Source organism: Halichoeres trimaculatus, unplaced genomic scaffold (assembly GCF_033239565.1).
Source record: "Halichoeres trimaculatus isolate MK-OKI-2021-1 unplaced genomic scaffold, fHalTri1.1 fHalTri1_scaffold_14, whole genome shotgun sequence".
Lineage (NCBI taxonomy): Eukaryota > Metazoa > Chordata > Actinopteri > Labriformes > Labridae > Halichoeres > Halichoeres trimaculatus.
This window is the reverse complement of record NW_027437192.1, coordinates 669,877-688,931: the sequence shown is the minus strand read 5'-3', so window position 1 is coordinate 688,931 and position 19,055 is coordinate 669,877. Positions and strand designations below refer to the sequence as shown.

Below are 19,055 nucleotides of genomic sequence, written 5' to 3'. Positions count from 1 at the left end.
AGGGAATAAACTGACGCGTCTTTTTCTCCCGGCTGCAGCTGGATAACCCTCTGAAGGAGATCGATAACATCATCGGTCAGCTGATGAACGGCCTGAAGCAGATGAACCTGCATCGCTGCATCAACGTCATCATCGTCGGAGACCACGGTACGTCCAGGTCCTCCTCCTTCAACCCCAACTTTACTAACTCAGCTAAAGACTTAATTAACGCCTTCATGTCTGCAGACCCTTTCAAAATAAAACAACAAACGATGAGAAAAACATCCTTGAAGCAGAAAAAATCAATCAGTATTCATTATTTATGAAGTGATCTAAGTGGGCGGGGACAGTATGCTAATGAGGGGCTGTGCTGATTGGCTGCCTGGTTGTCAGGTGCAGACGGATGCAGAGGCGGAAAAACACCAAAACAAACCAGGTGGAAATCTGATCAACAGCCTGTAGACCTGTTTCCACTGAGTGGTCCAGTTCAGTTCGTCTCGGTACGGTTCACATCCTTTGACCAAAACCAGGACAGATCCCCAAATGACCGACCCGTACCGTCCCACCCCAGAAGGTGGAGCTAGAAACACTGCAGTCTGCTGATTGGTGGAAAGAATCGTCACTTCCTGTGTGATTTTCTTCTTCGATGGATCAGGCTTTACTGATCCACTCTGTACCGTACTGATCCGTACCGTACCACTTGGTGGAAACAGGGTTTAACTCGACATCTCAGGAGAACTGTGATGGCGTAGAAAGAAGCAGAAACAGAATAGTATAAAACTTGTTGTAACAAGTACAACAAAATTGAAGTCACAGCAGCAATCAAGAAAACAAAGTCAGAAAGTGTATAGAAAGTGTAAAAAGCTCCATAAGAAAATAGATGCTGACAGCTTGTCCATCATTGTCCAGTCAGCCAGCCTCCACCTCCACAGGGTCCAGGACTGAGCTTCTTCAGCAGTCTGTTCAGTCTCTGTCTCCTGGATCCTGTCTGCTCACAGCAGGTGAAGCTCTTCACATGTGGCCTTGGTGTCTGGTGTTAGCTCTGTTAGCCATGTCTGTGAATAGCATGATGCTACTCTGCCCTCTGGTATTCCCTCTGTTGCTGGGTTAGCACAGCTAGCTCGTCCATCTTATTGGAGATAGATCTTACGTTCCCAATAACGATGGATGGAAGGACAGGTCCATGTCGTCACTTCTTAGCTCACACCTGAGAACCAGCACGTCGTCCTCACCTCCTCCTCCTCTCCTTGTGGGGAAACATCTGGCCTAGCACCAGTTAGCATTGACATGCTACAGGCTGCTAATAGCTGATTTCACATGTAAACAATGCAGCCATGGTTACATGTAGGATCTCCAGACAAACACAGGAGAAAAGTAGCAAAAATATCACTGAAGACACAAAAAGTTTGGTGTCCATGACCAACAATGAACCATACAAAGTGATGATCCACTCCAAATACAAAGATGACGAAAAAGAGACGAAAAAATGACAAGGAACGGACAAAGACAGAGCTGCTGCAGGAGGCAGCCATAGCCAACAGGGCGGCGCCTAGCAACAAAGTGAGGATTGTTAGTCCTGTCGTTACATCACAAGAGGAGTTGTTTCAGATCGTCTCTCGCTGCAGAAATGATGGCGAGGCTTCGAGCGATCACATCCTCAGGGTCGCTGAGCTGGAGCAGAGGCAAAAACAATGAGTTTTAAATTAATACCAATGCCTCTTTGTGACCTACAAAACCAAAAATGAGAATCCCTTAACAGATTTGATTTGAGTTTTTTTTACCAACACCTCAAACTGACGCTGCAGGGTCGCTGTTTTCACTTGTTTTTATATTTTCCAAGGCAACTTATGAAAACAGGTGACTTCTGTTTTTTTCACAACTTTATTTAAAGTCTCCAGTGATCACAATTTTTTTTTCCTTTACAAATGTAATTTTTTTAACAGTTCCCTACCCACTTCAACAACAAACAAAAGAGAGAGGAAGGAAGAAAAATAAAATAAATAAATAAAAATAGATAAAAATAAAATAAAATAAAATAAAATAAAATAAATAAATAAATAAATAAATAAATAAATAAATAAATAAATAGAAATAAAATAAGCAAAGAAAAAAATGTGAATCAATACTTGTAATATTAGTAGTACAGCAAAAAAAAAATCTCTAACAAAAACGAAAATAGAAAATAATTGTACACAAGAGAAAATTGTTAAGGAAGAAAATGAGTAACTTTTTAAAGTGTTTAGAAAGCAGGATGATGTTTTATTACAGAACAAACACTGCTGCATGCTCAAGCTCTGTCCACAGGGGGCGCCACAGTCGTCGTAGAGGGTTTCCTCATGCTGTGTTTTCCGTCTCAGGTATGGAGGAGGCTCACTGTGATTGGACGGAGTTCCTCAGCAGCTACCCGCTCAACATCGACGAGATCAACCTGGTCCCTGGATCAGTGGGCAGGATACGACCCCGGGACCCCAAGTCCACCACATGTGAGCCCTCAGAAACTGTTTCCACCCCAGAGAGGGTCAAACTGAACTGAAAAACTAAAACACAGCTTCAAATCTTCATCTCTGACGTGTTTTTCTTTGCAGATGATCCTAAAGTGGTGGTTGCTAACCTCACAGTGAGTACAGTGAGCCTGAAGGGTCAAACCGAGGGTCCAACGTGTGTGTGTGTGTGTGTGTGTGTGTGTGTGTGTGTGTGTGTGCACACAGACAGATAGCGTCCCGGTCGTTCACCCCCCCGTTTGTTGTTTCAGTGTAAAATGCCGACTCAGCACTTCAAGCCGTACCTGAAGCAGCATTTACCCAAGAGGCTTCACTACGCCAACAACCGCAGGATCGAGGACGTCCAGCTGCTGATGGAGAGGAAGTGGCACGTGGCCAGGTGAGCCGAGGAGACGTTAACACGACCACTGACGGTTAGAGATTTGTTAAATCTGTCTGACTGGAGAACCAGGACCAGGAACAGGTTTTCTCAGAGCAGAGGGGACCCAGGTCAGACCAGACTCTCTGCTCCAACACAGAGCAGCGTTTCTCAGAGCAGCCCTGTTTCCACCAAGTGGTTGGGTTTGGATCAGCCCAGTTTGGTACGGGTCGGATCATTAAAACCTGATCCTGTTTGCATTTCCACATAAATCGGACCATTTCCCAATCCAACAGGAAGTTGACTAGAGGTTAAAACGTGTGTTTCTAGCTCCACCTGCTGGAGTCAGATCAGTTTAGTCTAACTCCAACAGAAGGGATCCAGAAAGTGGGACGGTACGGGTTGGTAACTTGGGGATCTGTCCTGGTTTTAGTCAAAGGAAACGCCACAGGAAGTCGACTGTACTGAGACAGAAACTGGTTTTTAGAGGAGCAGCTTGGATGTGTTGTTACTAGGGCTGTCATTTTAACGCGTTAATTAGATTAATTAATTACACCGCAAATTAACGCGTCATAAAAATTAACGCAGATTAATCTGGATCCCAAACCCGCGAGGCGTTCAAAGACGCACTTATTTTCAAATGTCTTGCATTTACAAACTGTTTGTCCTACATGGAAAAAGAGGAGTTCTCGTCAGATTTTCAAATTTCCGACGGTCCCTGAATGTATCACACCTGACATCAGCAACATGCTTTGAACCGGGGGGAAGCGAGAGACTGCCTTCCACATCCCGTTTATTCACACGTCCTTTTTGAAAATCTGCAGAAAATCAACCGTTTGCTCAATTCTGTAAAAAACAGATAATTTTACACTCTTTACTGCATCAAACAAGCTCTGAATGATCGATATTTGTCCTGTATTTAAATCTAAAGAATTCTTTGAAAATTAGCTTCCATCTTCCTGGTGTCATGTTTCAGCTTGGGGCTGCTCTGCACCAATCAGCAACAGTTTGTGTGTTCAGAGCATGTTAAACTGAGAATACTTCACTTTTCTTTGATCCAAGACTTGAAAAAAGTGTTTTGTTCATAGTTCCTCACAGTTTTTAGCCTTTAGCCCTGGTTCTCCTGACCTCATAGAAGTATAGAAGTTCATATTGCAGTGAAAATTGAGTCCACATCCAGTAAAAATGTGACAGAAGCAAAAACCGTCCTAAAAATCAAATCAGCTTATCTTAGGTGCAGGACTGTGTAGATTTTTCAAGATAGAACCATAAAACTTTTTCCATGTGTTCCTTATGCCTCAGGGTACCTAAAAATGTGGTGTAAATATTCCCACCTTATTTTTAAATGTCTTTTAATGTCTTTTAATGTAATTTTAATGTCCTGGAATTCAAATTCTTTATTTTGGGACCTTAAGCAGATATGAGATTAAAATGTGATTAATTAGATTAGTTAATTAAAAGTCCTGTAATTAATTAGATTAATTTTTTTAATCGCCTGACAGCACTAGTTGTTACAGACCCAGACCCTGGAGGTGGATTTAGAGATGGAGATCCAACACGTGACCCCTCCTCAGAGGGGTGGTCGTCTCCTTTGGTCTCTCTGACATGGACGCTAGCTTGAGTTATCAGTAACCTGCTCTCATCCTCACTGTTATAAGGTTTTTGTTTGTAAATGTTTATTTTTGAACGTTTGTTTCAGGAAAATGCCGGAAAAACCTCGAGCTCGATGTGGATTCTTTGGGGACCACGGCTTTGACAACAAGATAACCAGCATGAGGGCAAGTCTCTGAATTTTAATTTCATAGTTTGAATAAAAAAGTCTCTCCTTTGATAGAGGCCCACTACGATGTAACGTAGAAAAAAAACAAATTCCTGAGAATAAACTTGTTATTTCAGCCTAAAGCTTGGCTAATGTGAATCTATGACTTTATTCTCTTTCTTTAAACTTACAGACCATCTTCGTGGGTCATGGACCGAGCTTCAAGTTCCAGAAAAAAGTTCCCGAGTTTGAAAATATAGAATTATACAACGTCATGTGCGGTAAGACGACAGGAAAGCTCCCCCAGGAAAAGCTGCAGTTTTTAAAGGCTCATCTCTGTAATCTGAGCAAACATCAACACGCTGCTGAACCAGGGCTCTGCAACCTTTACTTTGATAGGCTCAGCTCAGCTGTTTAAAGTTGTTCAGGAGCCACGAAATCTACTTTATCTCCACAGACTATAGAGTGTATAAAAATCTATACCTTACTAAAATCTCAAACTGAATCATTATCTGAACCAGAAAGTTTTTTTAATTCATATAATTGAAAATGTGATGTCTTAGTTTCTTTTTTATTTTAATATAGCTGCATCAATTTCCAAAATTTTTTTAATTGCAAAAAATTTGTAAAAAAAAATTGGAAAAAATGTAAAATTCCAAAAAAGCTGCAAATGTTTAAAAAAAAGGAAATTTAAGAAATTTGCCAAAAATTCAAGAAAATTAAACTTAAAAAAATTTAAATTTCAAAATGTGCTAAAATTTTAAAAAGGAAATTTTCAAAATAAATTAATTATCAAAAGTTTTTCAAATTTGCAGGAAGAACAAAATACTACATCAAAAAATGTTCCAAAAATAATTTTAAAAATGTAAAAAAAAAAAAAAAAAAAAAAAAGTATTAAATTTGAAAAAAACATTTTGACAATTTTGAATTAAAAAAAAAAATCTTGAAAGAAAACTTGAGTTTGATTTTATATTTTGATGAGCTTTCCGTCTGTGTCTTTCCGTCTGTGTCTTTCTGTCTGTTTCTTTCCGTCTGTTTCTCTCAGACTTGTTGGGCCTGAAGCCGGCTCCTAACAACGGGACACACGGCAGCTTGAACGACATACTGAAAGATCCGCCGTTCTATCCCAGCATGCCAGAGGAAGTGACGGCGCCGTCGCTGGCGTCGGATTCCAACAGCACGTCGACCCAGGACCTGGGCTGCAGCTGTGACGACGAGGTCTGGATGGTTTGATAAATGCTCAGGGACGTTCCTGACTTCAGGAAATCATCTCCTGACAGAAAAAACCAAAGACTGTTCGTCACTAACTCTGTGTTTCTGTCACAGAACAAAGTGGAGGGCGTCATGGAGGTCTTCAGCACGGCGCCAGACGGACTCTACGCCTTCAGTCAGTGTCAGGATCTCTAACTCTGAGTTTATCAGCACCACAAACCAAAGGATGATGTCTGATCACTGTGTGTGTGTGTGTGTGTGTGTGTGTGTGTGTGTGTGTGTGTGTGTGTGTGTGTGTGTGTGTGTGTGTGTGTGTGTGTTTGCAGACAGCACACACCTCCCGTTCGGTCGTCCGGCCGTCATGTTCGACACTCAGTACAGTTTGCTCCATCACGTGGAGTTCATCAGCGGCTACAGCAAAGAGCTGGCCATGCCTCTGTGGACGTCGTACACCATCCCACGCCAGGTGAACACGCTCTGAACGTCCCAGTGTACGGGCTGTGATTGGCTCCTCGTGTTTGAGGGCGGGGCTTAGCCATGGATCAGTCACAGTTATTCAGAAATGAGCTTCAGGTGTGAGGAAATGGGCTGATTATTCTGCTCCCACTGTCCTACCATGTCTGAGCGCCAGTGTTTTACTGCTCAGATATTAATTTAATCATAAAATAATTTAAATAATGTTCAGAGCAAAGTCCAAAAGGCCTCCACTCTCCATACAACAGGTCTTTTTAATGTGGGAGTGTCAGTGAGATTTAAAAAGTGTTTGTAAATTTAACAAACAAAGAGCTGTGACTGGAATCTTAAGGTTTGGAAACCAGTTTCTGCCAGTTAAAAAAATAAAAAATTAATTAAAGAAAGGTAGAAAATATGAGATAAAAATGAAAAATTATGGGATTTAAAAAAAAATAATAATAATTATGGGACCAAAAATGTTTAAAATGAAAAAGTATTATAAGATTGAAATTCAAAATCATGAGAAAAAAAAGTCAAAATTATAAAATAAAAAGTTTAAAAAAAAGTTGAAACTATCAGAAAAAAATTAAATTATGAGAAAAAACTCAAAATTAAGAAATAAAAAAATGTAAAAAGGTGAAATTGTAAGATGAAAATTTAAACTATGAGATTAAATGTCAAATTTAAAAGATTAAAAACTTGAAATTACGAGATAAAGTTTGAACTATGAGATAAAAAGTCAAAATTAAAAAAATTAAAAATCTGCACCATGAGATTAAAAGTCAAATGATAAAATAGAGCGTCAAAATTTTGAAAAAAGAAAGTGAAATTATGAGAAAAAAATTATAGAATAAGTGATCATTTTTTGAGATGAAAAGTCAAATTATGAAACAAAAATTGAAATTTTTAAGATGGAAAATTAAAATTTTTAGATAAAACTTCAAAATTATGAAAAAGTCATAATTATGAATTAAAAAGTAGAAATTCAGAGATTCAGAGAGTTGAAATAATTTTTGACGTTTTATTGTGTATTTTTTTTTAACTGGCTATAATGGGCTTCCATATGAAGGAGACATGTTAATGTTGTTAAATTTTGGGCGACTGTTGTTGGTTGAAGCGTCTGTGCCGTGAAACATGCTATTGTACCGCGACTGATTAAATGATACTGACAGGTTACTTCTTAAAAAACAAAAAGTTACAAACTTTAATTGATGATGTCCTGAAAAAAATCCATCTCCTTCATTTAATTCATTTAAATTTCCTCAAAAATCAGGGGTGGAGATTTTCCATGAAAGTTTCACTTTCATTTCTCCCTTCCTGTCAAACAGCAGCAGCTCTCTGGTTTCAAACCGTCTCTTCCTGTCTCCAGGAGGATCTGATGAACTCTTCATCAGGACTTATTTTTTACTTCTGCAGTCAGTCAGAGCGAGCAGAAACACTGTGCTTTACCGTGCTGGATGGAAACACCTCTCCTCCTCGTCCTGATCTGCAGATTTTCTGACACAGAAACTCTTTTCTTCCTCGTTGAGTCTGAAAACGTGAAAAACCTTAGGAAGGTGTTTTTTCTCACCTCCTGGTGTTTCACAGGTCTTTCCTCCTGAGTCCCGTCTTTATCCTGAACCACAGTTATTAGTCTCAGAGTTTCCGCTCGGCTGCCGGCGCTCTGCGGTTACATCAGGCGTCAGGTCGTAAAAGTCTGACGCACGCCGTTTGACCAACACGTGTTGTTGTTTGTAAGGCGGGTCAGGAACACAGTGTGTGTGTGTGTGACGCTCTGAGCGTGTTTCACGGTTTATAAGGTGCAGCTGCTCACACACAGGACGCTCGCTCCACGACAACCAACAGTCGCTGCTTTTCTTTAAGTTTCACTTTCATTTCTCCCTCCCTCTCTGAATCAAACCGTCGTTATCTCCAGGAGGATCTGACTCCTGTTCCCGACGTGTCCCCGAGCGCGCCCTGCGTCAGAGCCGACGCCAGGATATCAGCCGAGCACAGCCAGAGCTGCAGCTCCTACAGCACGAGCACACACCTGAGCCAGGGCTTCCTGTTCCCGCCAGGTACACACACACACACACACACACACACACACACACACACACACACACACACCCACCCCTCCCTCCTGTGGTGTTTCTCTGACCTGAGGATGTTAATCTGTGTTATTCTGGATTATCTAATCCCCGCCCTCTGTGTTTTCAGAGCTGGCTTCGTCTCCAGAGTCCAGGTTTGACTCTTCACTCATCACCAACGTGGTCCCCATGTACCCCGCCTTCAAGAGTGAGTCACACACTCGTTTGGTTTTGAGCTGATGTTTGTCTTTAGTTATAAATGTCGTAGTTTCAGTTTCTGGATGTTTCTTTGTTCAGATGTTGAGGAAATGGACGTTAGAGGAGAATCCTGAAAGTCTCGTAGTATTTACAGAATAAACAGGCAGCTGTAGATTATCTGCCCTCGTCTCGCCTCACTCTCCTCACATGACGCCGAGGCTGGACGGTGGTGATGTCACAGCAGAGCGGGGACGGCCTGACACCCGTTGTTGTTGTTCAGCAGAGCGGGATGAGGACAGACACTCTCTGTCTCTGAAACGCTGTCTCATAGAAACCTTTCTCACCTCCTGCAGGAATATGGAGTTACCTCCAGGGGACGCTGCTGAGGCGAGTCGCAGATGAAAGTAACGGCATCAACGTCCTGGTCGGCCCGGTTTTTGACTTCAACTACGACGGCCTGAGGGACACGACGGAGATCATCAAAGAGTGAGAGCTGTTCATCCGTTCACAGGAGAGACGATAGCTCTACGCCTTAATGTCTACATCCATCATGTTTATTATTCATCACCTCACCTGCAGACGGCTGGGTCCACCTGTCTGACTCATTTCCTCCTTAAACCACCATCTTCATCTTTTTATCTCTTTCTCCTGATCGTGATGTGAGGTGGAGAATCTTCAACACCAGAACATTAAAGTTACAGTTTAGTTTAAAAAGTTTAAAAACTTCCTCCTGCGTGGAGATAAAGACACTGATGAAAGAGTTAAACACCAAGAGTTTGACTGTTTGATCAGAAAACTTCAAATCTGAGCTCCTAAAAACATTTCTCAATCATCTGTCAGACAAAATTTCTAGAATCATCAAATTCATTATTCCACAATCCTTTGGTTTAAAGTCCAAATTTTAGAGTCCTTGCATTAAATGTAGAGTTCTAGAATTCGTAAAATCAAAATCCAGGTTCTAGAATCCTTACACCATATTCAGAATTCTAGATTCTTTGAATGAAGTCCAAATTCTAGAATCCTTTAATCAAAGTTGAGATTCTTGAAACTTTAAGATCAAATTCTGATTCCTAGAATCCTTTGATTAAAGTCCAAATTCTTGAATATCAACATGAAAATACAGAATTCTGAAACCCCAAGAATAAAGTAAGAAATCGAGGATTCTCACATCAACCTCAAGATTTCTAGAATCTTTTAATAAGGTTACAAGTTCTAAAACCCCTCATCTGAACTCAGAATTCTGGAACCTTTGAGTGAAGTCTAGAATCCTGTGTTGTCTAAATTCAGTAATCCTTTAATCAAAGTTGAGATTCTAGAATTTTTAAGATTAATTCAGAATTCTAGAATCCTTAGATCAAAGTCCAAATTCTTTACATTAAACTCAAGATTTTTGGAACATTTTACTAAAGATCCAGATTCTAAAATCCTTCCAATGAATTCAGAATTCTAGAATCCTTTGATTTGAGTCAGACAGAAAAACTCTGAGATGAAAGTCAGAATTCTAGAACTCCGAGTTTAAAGCTGAATGCAAAGTTCTTTGATTCAAGTTTAAATTCTAGAAGTTTACAATTTAAGTCCAAATATTAGAGTTCGTTGGATCAGAACTAAAATATTAAGGTCATAATTATTTAATCCTCTGATTAAACTTCATTTTTCCCCCTTGGATCTCACAGATCTGAGTCTGAATTTGTCTTTTTAAGCATCTTTTCTAACTGGCCTTTCATCCAGAAAGTGAACTTCACTGTCCCTCTGTCTTAATACCAATAATCAACCAAGCCAACATTTCCCGTCAAAATAAGAGCCTCAGTGGTTTCAATTACTCATTTCTGTTTTATAAAATGTAAAGTTTTGTCGGAGAAAGGTCAAACTTCATGTTTTACTTTCTGAATAAATCGGTTTGATTCGGAGTGTCAACCAGAGGAAGTTAACGGACACCTTCACAATAAAAGAAGTTGATAAAGAAGAATAAAAGTGGCTCCTGAAAATGTTTTCCTTCATATTTTCAGGATTCAGGAGGTTTGTTGTCAAAGGTTGTCTCCGTCTCCGCCCTGTGAGTGACTCTGACCCTCTCACCTGTCCAGGTTCACCTCTGACGCCCCGCCCATCCCCACACACTTCTACACGGTGGTGACCACCTGCCAGGAGCTGAACCAGACGGTGGACGAGTGTGACGGAGAGCTCGGGGTCTTTTCCTTCATCCTTCCTCACAGACAGGACAACAGCGAGGCGTGCAACGTGAGTACCTGCACTTCACCTGCAGAGCCAGCAGGGGGCAGCGCTGCTCTATCTGTTGCTGCAGGGGGCAGCACTTCACCTCCAACACCAGCAGGGGGCAGCGCTGCTCCATCAGTTGCTGCAGCTGCACAGCTCAGAGGATACAGACGTGCAGAGAGAGGCTCACACACACACACACACACACACACACACACACACACACACACACACTCTTCTCTTCTACTTTTACACACTTCAGTCCAACTTTTCCCTCTCGCTGGTTTTCGTGCATCCCTCCGTGCAGTGGTGGAGACCCTGAGCGGTCTGAGCTGCAGGAGGAGGACTTCCTCTGTCAGACTGTAGGGGGCGTGTGACCCAGCGTGATTCAACATTACATAAATTTTACATAACGTTGTTTGGAGAAGCTCTGCCGCTCCTCAGACGCTGCTGCTGCTGCGTGTTTGAGTGAAGTGCGTGTTGACCTACGCCCTGGGTTGTGATTAAACTGCGGATTAACGGCGTGTAAACACAGAGAGGTCTGAGTGTAAACCTGTCACCCTGAGATGGATGAACACGAGCCGCTGCTGGTCTTTAACCCAGTGCGGTGAAAATGAGTCAGTTATCAGTGTTTGCTCTGAGCAGAAACAGATCATCAGGTCAGAGCGATCGCTGCTGAACCAGGACGGGCCGAGCTCTGTTGTTCCTGCTGTTTACTGCTCTCCTCTTTGATCAGAGTTTGGGAATGCTTTTATTTTGAAAGGACAGTGTCAGATCATTTAGCTGCAGGAGTTATTGAAACAGGTAAAGATGTATCCACACCTCCAGATTCGTCCTTATGTGGGCAGAGAGAGATCAGCCTCGTGTGTTTGGTCCTGCTGAATGTTTGTCATGACTGGGTTTGATCATTTCCTGTCACATGTGATTTTATCATCCATCCATCCATCCAGACAGGCAGGGTTAGTCTAACGTGGCGTTGTCGGCAGGTATAACCAGCGATCATTGGTCCCCAGGTGAAGCTCTTCCTGTGTGAATCGGCCTCATGCTAATAAAGACAGATTTAAATGGTTTCTACAATTTCAAACACTTTATCAATCTGAAAACTACGGTGGCCCTGAGAGCTCACAGCGCTGCAACTTAAAAAAGCACATGCAAAAAGACAAAACACAAGCAAATTAAGAAAACATCTTCATCAATTTGACAACATGTCGCAGCATTTAACACAAAAACACAACAGAAGTGTTTCCAGGGGACACTTTAAAGTGATGCACATCTGTCGACATGCTTGTTGTTGCCCGGGATTTTCAGTCACAGTTGATATTTGGCGTCAAATCTATTTGTTCAGTGATAAAAGTTGATGTTGTTATTTATCATCGTACGGTTTTGAAGCCACAATACCGCCGTCTAAGGCGCAGACATTGTAGCAGTTTGGAGCCAGAGTCTGAGCAGTAGAGACTGTGAGGGATTCTGGGAGAATCTGAGTGGAGCCAAGTGACAAAAATAATAATTATTTTTTCTTTGGAGAGTCTAATCACTTCCTGACTCTACCTTTAGACATATTTCACAATCCCTGAAAAAAATACACGAGAACATCAGCTGTCAATCATCGTTAAACGTGATGTAAAACCTCGTTTTTAACCTTGAATAACTAATGGAAACAAATCTTTTCAGAAAAAAGAGGACTTGGATACAAGACAGCCAAATGATATCTTCAAACCACCACAACAATCAGACGTGAGAAACATTTCTACCAGGTGGATTAATTTGTTAAAGTTTGACCACAGCCCATCTGGAATGACTGGGGAGATGGATTTTTAAACCTATACTGCAGCCAGCCATCAGGGGGAGCAGTTTTTGTGGAGACCTCACTTCGAGCCGAGCAAGCGGGCGTCCATTTTGTTTTACAGTCTATGGTGCATATTCTCTAATACAATGACAAATAAATGAAAAATGTTCACTTTTTTAACTCATTTTCCAAAACAACTGATGGAACGAAAACCATGACAGAGCTGTGACCGAAAACCCCCGGCAACAACAAGAGTGTCAGCAGATGTGTCCTCTGGAAAAACTTCTGTTGTGTTGTGGTGTTTGCAGCACGTTTTTCTAATGCGATGTGTAGGGATAGACCGATTATCAGCCAGGCCGACTATTGGGGCATTTTGAAGCATATCGGCATCAGCCTTTTTATAGTCCGACGGGCGATAAGAAACAGATTTAAAACTGCATTGTTGCAGCTCTGATGCTGTCACCACTCAGTCCCCAGCACTGTCCCGCCCACAGCACCATCTGATTGGTTACAAGCAGAGCCATGGCTTGGGAAACGGCCAATCAGCAGAGCAGTTATTACAGTTATTGCAGTTACATTGAAATTTAGGACGATTTTATTTACTGTAGAAAACTTTTAAACATCAGTTATCTGCTTCCTTTACTACCAATAATCAGTATCAGTATCAGCCCTGAAAAATCCATATGGGTCTATCTCTAGTGTTGTGTTGTGTTGTGTTGTTTTTGCAGCCTGTTTTTTCCCATCTATTGTAGCGTGGTGTTAGCAGCTAGCAGCGTTTTTCTAACGTGGTGTGTTGTGGTTTTTGCAGCGCGTTTCTGCAGAAGAAGTCACCACATTGAAAATGACCAAATGATCTTAACGACCGTCAAACCTTTAGTTCCTGTTCTTCATATTTCAAACAGGATTTCTTGGAACGGAAACAGTGAAACGGTTTCTCTTTCTGTCTGAATAACGCCTGTTGGTAGCTCGTGCAGTATCCAGGGAGATGGAAACTTCCAGAGGATTTACCTGGTGTTCACTGAGCTCTCAGGTGTGATGACTAAAGGATTCAGTTGAACTTTGTGGCTGTTAATTAAAGTTAACGAGAAATGATTGTTTTTCTGTCTTCCCAGCTTTGTTTACCCCAGACAGACGGTTTCCTGGTTTCAGTTTCACATTCTCTGCTCTTTAAGACCAGAGATCAGCTTCATTAGCTTTAACTACCTGAAGCACCTCACGCAGAGAGTTTCTCTGGAGTTTGGATTATTCCTCTTTCACTCTCAGGCAGCGTAAACAAACTCGACCCTGTTCGCTCACACAGCGCGAGCTGCAGCAACCTCCAAAGACGGATCCAGAAAACAATGCCAGGAACTTTAAGAAGCAGCTGAGAGGACACCGCTGGATGAGTCACTCCTGAGAGGATTCCTCTCACTCAGTAACGAGCTCTTCGTAGCGAGGGATGAGTCAGAGGAGGGTTTTAACGCGGCGCTGACCTCTGGCTCGCTGCTCGCTCCTCTTTCTGTCGTTAAAACGCTGGAGCTGAATAAACCTCAGACCACACACTTTACTTTGGACAGATCCTCTTTCTTCACCTGAACTCAGCTCAGTTCTGTCGAATTGATGGTTTACAACAATCAACCACATGTGCACTGTGCCTCGCCACAATAAGAGCCTTCTTCGTGAGTCACACCTCTGTGTTTAGACTTTTAAAACAATCAGTTTGTTTAAACGGACGATGCTGCGGCTCGCTCTGAAAGCAAACATCTGTCAGGGGTTAAACAGTTTATTTATCGTTGGTTACTCTTCTGCTGGGGCTGAGACCCATTAAAGGAGACGATGAATGGATTGGACGTTAGCCGTGGAAGCTAGCAAAGCTGCCGTTAGCTTGTGCTTTCTTCTTTCCATACTGAACCTGAGCTGAAACAAACGAGTCGTAAACGGAGAGATGTGCGATCTGGATCTGTTTCTGGGGGAAAAGTGTGAAACTTTACGTCGCTTTGGACAGCAGGGTCTGCAGAAACTGTAGAGTCGATAATCAGTTTACTAAAATGGCAGCGAGGGCCTGAGCGAAGTGAGTGAGAGGAGCACACAGAGAGAAAAGAAACTGAAACTTAAGTACTCTTTGTCATGTCATGTTTGTGTGTAACAGAGATTATACCTGATATCTCTGATTCATGCTGTTTTTCCTCCCACCTCTGTGTTTGTTTTGTTGTGTTCATGTTCACGCTGTGTTTATGTCTGGCTCCTCTTTGAAACGCAGTGCGGCGCTGCCAAAGGTGTGCTTGCTAGCGTGCGATTGGCCCATTTGTCACTTTTCTGTGCCAGCCCTGCGTGACTGACGCCTGTGGGCCTTCAAACGTCGTCTCCACGCAGATCAGCATCAGTAACCACGATAACAGCGGTTTCCATGACACAGAGTGGCGCTGACTCCGCTTTGTTTACGGGAGTCTCCCTGTCCCGTCGTAACGAAGGAATCCCTCGTTCCTCGCCAAAAAGCAGCGCTGCTGCAGGCCGAGGCACGCCGCCCATAAATAGTTTCACTGTTTCCAGGAACAGGAGCGTGCCTCTGGGTCAGCGTTATCGCAGGAGATGAGTCACGGTGATAGTAATGGATGAATCGATGTGATCCAGATCAGCCCGAGGCTGCAGGTTACCTGAGGGACAGGTGTCAGAGCCTGACGCTGACGGACAGATTTGACACTCAGCCTCACTGCTCGCTGCGGGGATTAAGCTCACATTTCTCTAGATCCCTTCTTTAGAATCTCTGTGGTTTTACCTGGCTGAGCCTGTGCTGTCACCTGGAACCAGGTGTTCAGGTGAAACAGTCCAGGTGTGCAGTCACCTGTCCTGTTTTTGTCTTTTAAAATCATTCTGCTGAAAAACTCCTGACACAAACTTTCTGTTTCCTGAAGTTTCTACGTCAGGAATAAGTAACTCAAACACAGACTTCACCTCCACACCTCCAGGGGGCGCTGTAGATCCAGCTGTATCAGGTAAGTGCAGGTGGATCTGTGAGTCAGAGTGAGTCAGAGCAGGATAACAAACAGAGACAGGCGTGAGAAGAATGGGATGAGTTTATTTTAACATTGAGGACGTTTCAAGCTTTTATTTTATTTCTAAAACAAATGAACTCATTAAAACAAACTCACTTCTTTACACCAGGATCCTCTTGGCCCCATTCCCCTGATGCAGTTTGATGCAGTTTGATGCAGTTTGATGTAGTTTAATATGGTTTGATGTAGTTTGAGGGGTTTATAACAGTTTGATACAATTAAATGCAGTTTGAGGCAGTACAATGTAATTTGATGCAGTTTGGTGCTATAGTATTCAGTTTGATACAGTTTGATACAGTTTAATGCAGTTTGATGGGTTATATTCAGTTTGATACAGTTTAATGCAGTTTGCATTTTGATGGAGTTAAATGCAGTTTGATACAGTATGCTAAAGTTATATGCAGTGAGATACATTAAGATACATATTGATGCATTTTTTTTACATTTCAACGCAGTTTGATCCAGTTTGATCCAGTTTGATTCAGTTTGTCATAGTTTGATGCAATTTGTCATAGTTTGATTCAGTTTGATTCAGTTTGATTCAGTTGGTCATAGTTTGATTCAGTTTGATTCAGTTTGATTCAGTTGGTCATAGTTTGATTCAGTTTGATTCAGTTCCACACAGTTTGATACAGTTCGATGCAGTTTGCAGTTTTGATAGAGTTAAATTCAGTTTTTAAAGTTTATTTTATTGTGTTTCAGTTTGATGCAGTTTGCTTAAGTTAAATGCAGTGAGATACAGTAAGATACAGTTTAACACAGTTTAATGAAGTTCAATAAATTTTTATGCAGTTTGATACATTTTAATGAAGTTAGATTCAGTTTAATACAGTGAAATCCAGCTGATACACTTTGAAACAGTTTTTAGTTTGTTACAGTTAAATGCAGTTTGATACAGTGATATACAGTGGGATACAGCAAGAAACATTTTGATAAAGTTTGATGCAGTTTGTTAGAGTTTGATGCAGTTTGACTGAGTTTGAAGCAGTTAAATGCAGTATGATGGGTTTGGCTCAGTATGATAGAGTAATACACAGTTTGACACAGTGTGATGCAGTTTGATGCAGTACAATGTAATTTAATGCAGTTTGCAATTTGATGCAGTTTGATGCTGTTTGTGTTGTGATAGAGTTAAATGCAGTTTAATACAGTTTAATTTATTTTGATTCAGTTTGATACAGTTTGCTGAAGTTTAATGCAGTTTGATACAGTTTGCAGTTTGATACAGTTTGATGCAGTTTGATACGTTTTAATGCAGTTTGATCCAGTTGGTACACTTTGAAACAGTTTTCAGTTTGATACAGTTTGATAGAGTTTGATGAAGGTTGAAGCATCAACATGTGGCCTGATGCAGTTTAATCAGTTTGATGCAGTTTAATCAGTTTGATGCAGTTTAATCAGTTTGGTGCAGTTTAATCAGTTTGGTGCAGTTTAATCAGTTTGGTGCAGTTTAATCAGTTTGGTGCAGTTTAATCAGTTTGGTGCAGTTTAATCAGTTTGGTGCAGTTTAAGCAGTTTGGTGCAGTTTAAGCAGTTTGGTGCAGTTTAATCAGTTTGATGCAGTTTAATCAGTTTGATGCAGTTTGATAGAGTTTGATGAAGGTTGAAGCATCAACATGTGGCCTGATGCAGTTTAATCAGTTTGGTGCAGTTTAAGCAGTTTGGTGCAGTTTAATCAGTTTGATGCAGTTTAATCAGTTTGATGCAGTTTAATCAGTTTGATCCAGTTTGATTCAGTTTGTCATAGTTTGATGCAATTTGTCATAGTTTGATTCAGTTTGATTCAGTTTGATTCAGTTGGTCATAGTTTGATTCAGTTTGATTCAGTTTGATTCAGTTGGTCATAGTTTGATTCAGTTTGATTCAGTTCCACACAGTTTGATACAGTTCGATGCAGTTTGCAGTTTTGATAGAGTTAAATTCAGTTTTTAAAGTTTATTTTATTGTGTTTCAGTTTGATGCAGTTTGCTTAAGTTAAATGCAGTGAGATACAGTAAGATACAGTTTAACACAGTTTAATGAAGTTCAATAAATTTTTATGCAGTTTGATACATTTTAATGAAGTTAGATTCAGTTTAATACAGTGAAATCCAGCTGATACACTTTGAAACAGTTTTTAGTTTGTTACAGTTAAATGCAGTTTGATACAGTGATATACAGTGGGATACAGCAAGAAACATTTTGATAAAGTTTGATGCAGTTTGTTAGAGTTTGATGCAGTTTGACTGAGTTTGAAGCAGTTAAATGCAGTATGATGGGTTTGGCTCAGTATGATAGAGTAATACACAGTTTGACACAGTGTGATGCAGTTTGATGCAGTACAATGTAATTTAATGCAGTTTGCAATTTGATGCAGTTTGATGCTGTTTGTGTTGTGATAGAGTTAAATGCAGTTTAATACAGTTTAATTTATTTTGATTCAGTTTGATACAGTTTGCTGAAGTTTAATGCAGTTTGATACAGTTTGCAGTTTGATACAGTTTGATGCAGTTTGATACGTTTTAATGCAGTTTGATCCAGTTGGTACACTTTGAAACAGTTTTCAGTTTGATACAGTTTGATAGAGTTTGATGAAGGTTGAAGCATCAACATGTGGCCTGATGCAGTTTAATCAGTTTGATGCAGTTTAATCAGTTTGATGCAGTTTAATCAGTTTGGTGCAGTTTAATCAGTTTGGTGCAGTTTAATCAGTTTGGTGCAGTTTAATCAGTTTGGTGCAGTTTAATCAGTTTGGTGCAGTTTAATCAGTTTGGTGCAGTTTAATCAGTTTGGTGCAGTTTAATCAGTTTGGTGCAGTTTAAGCAGTTTGGTGCAGTTTAAGCAGTTTGGTGCAGTTTAATCAGTTTGATGCAGTTTAATCAGTTTGATGCAGTTTGATAGAGTTTGATGAAGGTTGAAGCATCAACATGTGGCCTGATGCAGTTTAATCAGTTTGGTGCAGTTTAAGCAGTTTGGTGCAGTTTAATCAGTTTGATGCAGTTTAATCAGTTTGGTGCAGTTTAATCAGTTTGGTGCAGTTTAATCAGTCTGGTGCAGGTCGATATGTAGGTAAATGCTGTATTGTGCTTATTTCAGGTTGTTTGAGGTTGTTTGAGGTTGTTTCTGCTGTGTCCTGTGATTCTGAGAACTCTGAGGATATTGTTTCTGAATCCAGTGTTGAACAAACCTTACGCTCAAACAGCACAGAGGAGCTTCCTGCTGGGGTTTTCATGTTTTATCTTTACGCTGGAAGCTTCCTGAAGATAATGTGAAGCTGTGAGTGCGTTGCCTGGAGGGATCAGATCAATAACAAAGCAATAACAGAGCTGCTTTCCTGTTAGGATGCCCCCCCCTCAATGGCTTTCTAGGAAGCCTGAGGAGATTCCTGAAAGGACCGTATGGACAGAGCGAGGCCTCCCATCGCTGACGGACTCCTGATGGCCGGATTGTTCAGATCCAGCTCAGAGGAAAGGCGTTCTGAAGAAAGGGAGTGTTTTATTTCACAGAGATTAGAAAGC

At 41.1% G+C, this 19,055-nt stretch overlaps 1 protein-coding gene across 1 annotated transcript in view; it reads left to right on the top strand.

Moving 5' to 3' along the window:
* enpp2l (ectonucleotide pyrophosphatase/phosphodiesterase 2-like) overlaps nt 1-19,055 on the top strand; it is a 45,719-nt gene that overhangs the window by 13,458 nt on the left and 13,206 nt on the right. Inside the window, exons 12-24 of the mRNA XM_074686794.1 lie at nt 39-147; nt 2,337-2,462; nt 2,565-2,596; nt 2,732-2,859; nt 4,538-4,616; nt 4,791-4,878; nt 5,643-5,815; nt 5,924-5,984; nt 6,136-6,275; nt 8,178-8,319; nt 8,462-8,539; nt 8,883-9,015; nt 10,611-10,764. Of these exons, the coding sequence (XP_074542895.1) occupies nt 39-147; nt 2,337-2,462; nt 2,565-2,596; nt 2,732-2,859; nt 4,538-4,616; nt 4,791-4,878; nt 5,643-5,815; nt 5,924-5,984; nt 6,136-6,275; nt 8,178-8,319; nt 8,462-8,539; nt 8,883-9,015; nt 10,611-10,764 (1,443 nt within the window). The remainder of the gene's footprint in view (nt 1-38; nt 148-2,336; nt 2,463-2,564; nt 2,597-2,731; nt 2,860-4,537; nt 4,617-4,790; nt 4,879-5,642; nt 5,816-5,923; nt 5,985-6,135; nt 6,276-8,177; nt 8,320-8,461; nt 8,540-8,882; nt 9,016-10,610; nt 10,765-19,055) is intronic.